Source organism: Podarcis liolepis (assembly GCF_965112155.1).
Source record: "Podarcis liolepis genome assembly, chromosome: 3".
Taxonomy (NCBI): domain Eukaryota; kingdom Metazoa; phylum Chordata; class Lepidosauria; order Squamata; family Lacertidae; genus Podarcis; species Podarcis liolepis.
Window position 1 is genome coordinate 58,707,378 of NC_139557.1, and position 8,824 is coordinate 58,716,201.

General features: G+C 46.9%; 1 protein-coding gene across 1 annotated transcript in view; it reads right to left on the reverse strand.

Moving 5' to 3' along the window:
• The window catches only part of RSPO3 (R-spondin 3), a 57,216-nt gene extending 53,466 nt beyond the window's left edge, over positions 1-3,750 (reverse strand). The window contains exon 1 of the mRNA XM_083497972.1: positions 2,633-3,750. Coding sequence (XP_083354098.1) covers positions 2,633-2,729 — 97 coding nt within the window. The 5' untranslated portion in view covers positions 2,730-3,750. The remainder of the gene's footprint in view (positions 1-2,632) is intronic.
• Positions 3,751-8,824: the final 5,074 nt, after the last annotated feature.

The window sequence follows — 8,824 nt, forward strand, 5'->3', positions numbered from 1 at the left end:
TGCTTTCCTTTTCCAAGAGTAAGTAATATCAGATACTCTCGCGCGCTCTCGGCTCCCTGACATACGAAATGAATGAACGTTTCGCATACACTGGCATACACTTAATCGCTCTGCACTCAGTGAGGGGCAGCTATGTGAGGCAGCAACCCTATCCTACCCAGTTGAACTTAATGGGGCTGATCTGCGTGCCGAAGACTCCGATGTAAGCACAGCGTCGGAGGAGAAGGGAAAGTCCAGTCCTCCGCGTTAGATCTGTGGTGCCCCACCGAGACACGCGTGCAGATCACCGCTCCATGACGTGCAAGCCTAAAGTTTGTGCGAAACAGCTCGCCCCACCTCGTATATGAGAGAGAAATCGGGGCTAGTTTGGTCTTGCAGAACGATTTCATTACTTCTCCTGGATAAGTCTATTTCCTGGACTCCAGCTGTGTAGAAAACCAAATGCCGAAACGTCTTCCTCGGATCAGTCCTTAGTCAGATGCTTATTGTCTGAGAAAGAGAGAAAGAAGGTTCCCCCTTCTACGGAGGAAGCTGACTTATACTGAACCAGAGCACCGGTCCATCTAGCTTACCACTGTTTGAACGAGGAACCTTCAGCACCTCCTTTTCTGAAAGATGCGCTGTGCCTTCCAGTACCGTCTTCCCAACTCGACTTGCCCAGTCTGAAACCACGTCCAGATCTCGCAACAGCTCACAGGGCTCAAGGGGCTCTGGGGAGCTCTGGAGGAAACGAGCCGCTCCGTGGCCCCGGGGCAACAAGAGGGCGTCCCGTCGTCAGCCTTTCATTCTGGCGAAGCGGACACGAGCGTGCCCGGAGAGATCCCTCGCGAAAGCGGTATTTCCAGGGCACTTTCGGTGAATCAGACCTTGTTTTCGAGAAGCCGATGCACAAAGGAAGCTTTCAAGGGATACTTGTGCCAAGGTGGGGAAAGGGAAGGCTGGGCAAAACCTAGGAAATAACCTTGTGTACTTTTGGAGGGGGGGCGGAATGAAAACAGGCTGCTGTGTGTGTTGGCCTCTTCCTATCAGGGCAGAGCTGTCAAGCAAGAGGGAAATACACAGCCCCTTTCACCAAGTAGTACAAAGCGCCAAAGGAAGCTCAGAAACATCTCGCCCAGCTCTCTAGGAAGGGCCTTTGGGAGGGGAGGAGGATCCTTATCGAGGTCGGCGGAGGAAAGAGATTCCTAGTAGACTTTGCACGAAATGAAGAGACCAAATTTGCACCCGCTCATCTGGGTTTATCTCATTCAACCCCTCCACCCACTCGCCCTGGCTTCTCACTTGAGGCTCATTGACGGGCAAGTCCTACCTAGGTGTTGTCTAACCTGGAAATAATGGCCCCATTCATCACAAACTTCACCAGTGTCTCCTGCGTTATCTGCCCAGGCCAATCTACTGGAATCCAAGGTTCAAACAGTGTCGCTTTGGCCTTCCTTCGGTGGGAGACTCACACACAACCCACAGCCCCACGCTTCCAACACACACACACACTTCCAGCGATGTCTCCGAACTCCTCCGAGGACGATGCCCGTGTGAATTAAACAGGGGCACGATCCAGGGGCACTTTTCGATCTTGCACAAACTTCAACTGGGCTCCTGTCCTGTGCTTTCATCTCGCCTATTGAAATCAATGGGGCCTAAGTCCAACTTAACTCAGATGCAAACATGCAACGTGCTTAACTTTAGCCGACTCCTGCTCGCTAGTAGAACATTGTCACCATTATTTGATGTATAACATTCTCTTTGGTGTTTCTATTTTTCAGATTGGCCCTCTCTGCCACCTTCTGATTGTAAAAATGTGATGTTAGAATTACCTACAGAGATGCGTACACTGGGTGCTTCTCTCACCCCCAAATTTCAGAGAAATGACAAAGCCGAGCAACCACCAGGAAGAAAAAGAAAAGATGCTTGGGGCCAACGTTACTCTTCCTTTTTTATTAGGTACATCGTAGTAGCACTCATCCAAGACAGTATCAACTTGCCCCCTATCCACTTATGTGGGAGGCAGATCCCATTCAAACCGCCGGGCAAATATCACGAGGCACCCAAAGGAACCTGCGCGACCCTTTGCTGCATTACCGAGGGAGGGACACCGAGATGCCTCCTCGATCCTGAACCACGTGTGTGTGGAATGCATCGCACAATACATAAGGAAAATAGCTTTAGTTTAATCTTTATGATAGTGTGAATCAGTGGTGTGTTTCTAAGCTGGTTGGGGAAAAGCTACCCAAGAAGGGCGTGATCCTCCTTTGCTCCTCTATGCAAGCTTCGTTTTTTAAAAAACAAAAAACTGCGCAGTGCGATCCTATCCACGTTCCTTGGAGACAAGTCTCCTTGAGTTCCGCAGCCCTGTGCGCGGAGTATAATGGAGAAGAGACCAGCGGCACTTCTTAGCGCTGCGCGGCTAAGGAACAGCGTAGTTCACCGAGGCTGCAAGCGAGCCAATATGCAGAGGGTCGGGTTGCCCGAGACCTGCTGCTGCTGCCGTACCACAATACCTTTCCCCCCTTCAGCGTGACTCCCCCTGGGACATCCCCGGCACCACGAGAGAAGCGAGAGATCCTCAACAGGTGATCCCCATCCCCTTCCCAGCCCCGCTTCAGAAGAGACCCAGGAAAAAGGGCGCACTTACTTCCCTGCCGCCGGACTCTGGAAGGGTTCTGCTGGCTGCCGACGTATTCCATCAAGTTCAAAGTGATAAAGACCCAAGAAACCAGTCGCAATTGCATAGTAACCCTGTAAGAAGTTCCCGTCTCTCGTCCTTTTCGGAGGGGAAGGAAGAGGAGGCGGCGGAGTGGGGAGGGAGGGGGGGAGGGCGGCAGAAATACCTGCCTGGGAGGCAAGGGCTCCCGAGCGTCTTCTTGTTTACAAACAAGCGAGCCAACAAATGTCACTGGCGGCGGCGCGCGGGCTCTTAATTATTGCACTTTCAAGTCGCCCCGACGATGGCCTCCCGGCAGCCTCCTCGGAAGGGCGGCGAAAGAGAACGGCGGGAACCCGGGAGCGAGGCGCCTGGTCGATGTCAGGGCAGGTACCATGTTGCGAGGGGGTGGGGGTGGGGGGGAAGAGGGCAATAAGAGGGTTGGGCAAAGGTTGGTCGTGGCGCGGGGCGCTCCCACCCGGCTCCGGCTACAGGTCGGCGCTCCCAGTCAGAAACTCCATGGGCAGGTGTGCCTTCCTCTTGGGCGCTGCTCACCTTCGCTGAGGAACCCCATAGAGAAGGGCAAGGGGAGGCGCGGGGAAGGAGCCCGGGCAGCTGGTGGTGATGGTTGTTGCGGGGTCGGCGAGCCGGTGGCAGCGCTTCTCCCTCTCCCTCCGCGTCAGGGCTGAGCGCGCCCTCCTCGGACCTGGCTGGGAGCTGTCGCCTCAGACGCCTCGAAGCGCAGCAGCATCTTTCTGAGGGAAGGCGTGGGTAGTAGGAGCGCCGCCTCAGCTACACTAGGCGTGAGGCGCCTCAGAGCGTGAGGAGCGTTAGAGAAGCGGCTCCGTTCCCAGCGGGGCGGGGGGCGAACGGCAGCAGCAGCAGCAGCCCCCTCAGACCGTCCCTCGCAGCTGGGCAACAGCCGGAGTCGGAGCAAAGCTTCTTTCCGCTGCCTTCGCGGACTCTGCCTGCGAGCGAGAGCGAGAGAGCGCTTCCCACTTACTCCTCCCTCTCCGGGAGTCCAGGGGTATTTTTGAAGCCCGCGTCGAAGTGTGGAAAGCAAAACTCCAATCGGACGCGCAGCCGCCTGGGCGAGGAACTTCCAATCGCTGGCAGGCGGCTTTGGCTCTAGCTGCCGAGGGAGGGACAAGGCGCGCGACCGGAGCGGGGAAACGCGCGCGTGCGTGTGGGGGTGCGAGAGCGCGCCCAGAAGGCTCGCTTCTTGCTGATGCCGGGGCGTCGCTCGCGGTCGCCTTCGCTTCCCACACAATTCGAGGTGCCACACGGTTTTCTCTGTCAGTATCGGGGGTTGGGGGGGGGAGTTAGTCTGCATGATGCCTGAGCGTGTCGTCATGAAACATTTCTTGGGGCCAACTAACAAGGACAAAGCAGCGAGTGCAGCTAGATTTCAGATTTCACAGAAGACGGTCAACCCCCCCTTTTGATGATTAGAGATAAGAAGCTGCGTTGTACTGAGGGCGCTCCCTCCCAGGCGGTCACTTTTTTGTGGGATTTAATCACATACAGTATAGGCAGATTCATGTTGCACAGTTAGAATCGATAGGGAGGGCTTGCGCAACAAACCTGCCCCCTCCCCCAGATTGGACTTTCTCCAATAAGTGGGAAAAACTGGGTTGGGGAAAGTGTGGGGTAATACCTGCTTTGATGCACTGTCCTCTAGTCTCCCCATTAACAAATTAGAGTGAATGCTCATTAAATATCTTTATTATCTTTATTTATATCCCACCTTTTTCCCCAGACAAAGGACTCAATGTGGCTTACAGATAAGACAAAAACACAGATAAAATAGAAAAGGCTAAAAATATAGAAGAGACAGTCATTAAAAAGTAATTAAACACTAATAGAATCTGTTTATAATAATAGACAATAATAAGATCTATTAAAAATGATATACTAACGATAAAAACATCACAGTAGACCTTTCCTTTAAAAGTCGGTTCCTAAAGGACTTTTGGAATAAAAAGGTATCCATCTGCTGGCAGAAGGAGAACAAGGAAGAGGCTAGTCAAACTTCTTATCAGGGCAGGGAAATTCCAAAGTCTAAGAGCAGCCACCAAAAAGGTCCTCTCCATTGTCCGTACCAAGCATGCCTGTGAGAGTGGCAGAACTCAGAGAAGGGTCTCCCATGAAGATCTCAGAGCCCAGACAGGTTCAAATGAGAGAATACAGTCTTTCATCTTGAACCTAAGCCATATAGGGCTTAATAGGTCATAACCAGCACTTTGAATTGTGCCTGGAAAGAGATTGGTAGCCAGTGGAGCTGTTGGAACAAAGCCATCATATGCTCCCCATAACTAGCCCTGATCAACTGTCTGGCTGCGGCTCTTTGGGCCAGTTGAAGCTTCTGAGCACTTTTCAAAGGCAGCCCCACATAGAGCGCATTACAGCAATCCAAATGGAATGATTTGTGTCGCTATGGTCAAATCAAACATTTCCAGAAATGGGTGCAGCTGGTGCAGCAGTTTTGAGAAGAGGCAGTTTGAATATTGTTAAATGCAATTGTTGTTTTTATATATGCTTCCTAAACCTTGAGTCCCTGACCCAAGGTACTCATTTACACACAGACCTCCGAGTATAGGGTGGTATATAAATTCAATCAATCAATAACTGTGCAAATGCACTCCTGGCCTCTGCAGAGACCTGGGCATCCAGGCTCAGGACTAAGTCCAAGAGCACATTCAGGAGCCAACACCATCTAATATCTTGGCAAACAAGTCAGGATGAATGCTCATTAAACAGGTCATCTGGAAGTGCCCTGAATCAGACTACTGGTCCTCTAATTCGGTGTTATCTGCATACTGACTGGCAGCAGCACTTCAGGGTTTCAGGTAGGGAGTTGACCCTAGCCTTACCTGGACTTTCCATATGCTGATCATGTGTTCATCTACTAATCCGTCACCAAGTATATTGGTACAGGACCAGGGGGAACTTATGTTTGCAATATGTCACAGCAGGATTTGGGTATCTTTTTCCAACAGAGGATAACTTTTCAAAACCTCCTGGGGGGCCACATGTGACTGGTGAATGGGGCCAGAAGAAAAAAGTGGGCCGTGCAGTGGCTGTGAGGCTAAATTCCAGCTGCGCAAAAGACAGAGATTTCTACACAGGCACTCATTGCTCTCCATCCTGGCATGTGAAAGGCATTGTCACAGGTCAAGGAAACATTCCAAGCCAGACTACTTAGGTTTGGTTGTACCTGGTGCAAAAGGATTTCAGGTTGCACCGGAACAAAGTATGAGAAAGAGGCAATGGCCACCTTTCCTCTGAAAGTATAAAAACAATACAATTATTCAAACGTGAATGAAGTGCTAATCAAAACTTATGGTTATGAGGGAAGAGGGTTTAAAAATGCAGTAGTCCTTCCAGGAGTTCAGTGCTACAGCTTCCTGATCATCATCTTAAAACTATTACAGATTGCATACGTACAGGGCTTCCAGCACACAGTGTGCTATCATTTCTCTTCTCTGCATTTTTCTATTTTAAAATTGTGTGTGAGAAAGTGTACTGTGAAACTAAAAAAAAAGAGCGTACTGCTGTGTGATATTAGAGGGTTCTAGAACAGTATTGTGGCACCGTTCCTGATTGAAAAGTATCATTCAGATCTTCCCCCACCCTATACACTTTTTGTGTTATTAACTGTTATGTTTGCCCTACTGACAAAAAGACTGTCAACCTAAATATCCTGCAGTCTCCTACTGAGGTTTTCATTGCAGGAATTTCTAAAACCACACACACACACACACACACACACACGTATAGTGTTTTCAAGTGTACAAAATAATTCATAATTCCTTACAGGAGCCCCGCATTGGAGACTGGACTGAAAGACAGTGACTTCACCATGAGATTAGAGTTTGAACTTGGGTTTCAACACACTGCACCCCTTAAAAATAAAATCTACTATACGGTACTCCACTGCACACAACATAGCATGCAAAGTCTTCTATGAAGCTGATGGACTTTGATCATTAATTATGGCTTAAGCAACTTACTCAGAAGTAGTACTGCTGAAATCAAATGAAAGGTTTGGAATATATGGTGTTCTGAGCACAGTCTTAGCAACTTGATCCTATGTATATTTACTTACAAGCAAGACCCACAGAGTTCACTGGGACTTGTTCCCTTTCCCAAATAAATGTATGCAGAATGTTCCCATGTAAATGTGCTCAGTATGTAAGAAATTCCAATGTAAACGTGCACACATCTTTTAATGGCATTAAGGCACAAATGCACAGGCTACATTGCAGTGCCTTTGCAGTCAACTGCACCGTCAAAAAATGTGTTTAGTTAGCCCCCATCTAATTCATTTCATTTCCAAGAATACTGAATTTCAAATTAAAAATTATCATATTCCTTGACTGTTTTATCTTTTTCCTACAGAATTTCCAGTGATTTTATTACCGTACCCGATACACTGAAACATTGTTTTCCTAGTAAAAAGAAAAGAAAAGAAATGCAGGTCCTTGTGAATCAGAAACAGTGCCAGAAATCTGGGAGAGAGTTTCTGCCCATTAAAAATTCATGCCATCACTGAGATTCAGTCTTGTAAAACACAACAGGATCAGAACAGTCAGCAGGCAATTGCTTTGCAAATAATTGATATTTGCATTTCTTCAGCCTAAAGACTACCCAAATGCACACACACCTTAATCCCAAACATATTTATTTAGAAGTCATGCTGATTTTCACCTCTTTTTTTATGCAGAAGACCGTCATTTATACAGGAATGTTTTTGTAAGAAAATGGAATTGTGGGAGGGAGACATTATCTACTTTCTCTTACCTATTATCAACATACAGCTACTTTTTAAGAGAAGGAAAATACCTACAACCACTTGTATTGTACCAGAAATCATAAAGCAGGCTTCCTTTGAAAAATACTTCTTCGGAGTAGTTTTCCCCTTCTCACTGCATTGTTAAATATCTGAATCAGAAAATATGGGGGATTTAAAGATCTATGGGAGGTTCCCTTTGAAAAGGGATCCAGGGAAAATCTTTTAAATCCAGGATACTTGAGCTAGATGGGATGAAAACTGCCCCACAGACATAAAAATTCAGCCTTCAACTTCAGAAATACACCCATATACAGACAGAGTCTGCAATATTTGGGGATGGGATGTGTGTGTGTGTGTGTTTGTGTGTGTGTGTGTGTGTGCGCGTGCAGTTTTCTCTTTTGCCTTTTGAAATGTCTGTTGTAACCCGAGGAAGGAATGGTGTTAATAAACAATCACAGGAAGAAACTAAAGGAATACACATTCAATACTAACCCACAGCAAAGTTGGACAGCTCTGCTGGAGAAGTGTTAACATTAAAAGTATGTTTTTTAAAAGCGGGTGGGAATGTTGAGGAAACATAAGGAAAACATTACATAAACAGTACATTCTCTCCAGGGACGAGGTATTCCAGACTAACCTTCACCAGAGTGCTTCACAATGCAGACACATTGCATAGATTCATTATATTGCTGTTAATGCACAGCTTCCAGTTATTAGGCAGATCGCATGAAAGGCTTCTCAGCGTCAGCCTGGGTTATACCCTGTAGTCACTGTACCATCTCAGGGAGAATACATACTTTGTTTCAAACCAGAGACAGGTCCATTTTAATTGATGCATTTGGTTTTATCTAGAATCCTGGTCCCGTCCCACTCTCTGATATTATATTGGAGGGGAAATGCAGTAACATTTGCTAAGCACTTCCAAAACGAGAAGCAAAATAAAACTTGAACACTACCTTAAAATATTCATAGTTCATAGTTAATATTTTATTAATATTCTGATGTATTTCAAATTTGGTACAGTATGGTGGTGTGTTGTTTTTTTTAAGTTAAGTTGCCTCCAGAGAAATCTTTTTGTAGTAAGTGGCAAATAAAATAATTAAAACACAATAACTCCCTAGTTCACTGGGGGTAATTGGGAAGGCTTATTGCATATTGATATCAATATTTTTGTGATTGTATTTTTTGTAATTATAAGTTTTAAATTTTTTTTAAATGTTGTATTTAAAATTGTTGTCACCTGCCCTAGTGAAGGGTGGGCTAATAATAAATAAATAATAAATAAAGCCAGCATTGCAGAAGAAAATAACAGAAAATCATGCTGGTGCCTATTTTGACAGTGAGTGAAATCTAAAATTTGGTGTTAAGGCTTATGCCATTTTAGCTAT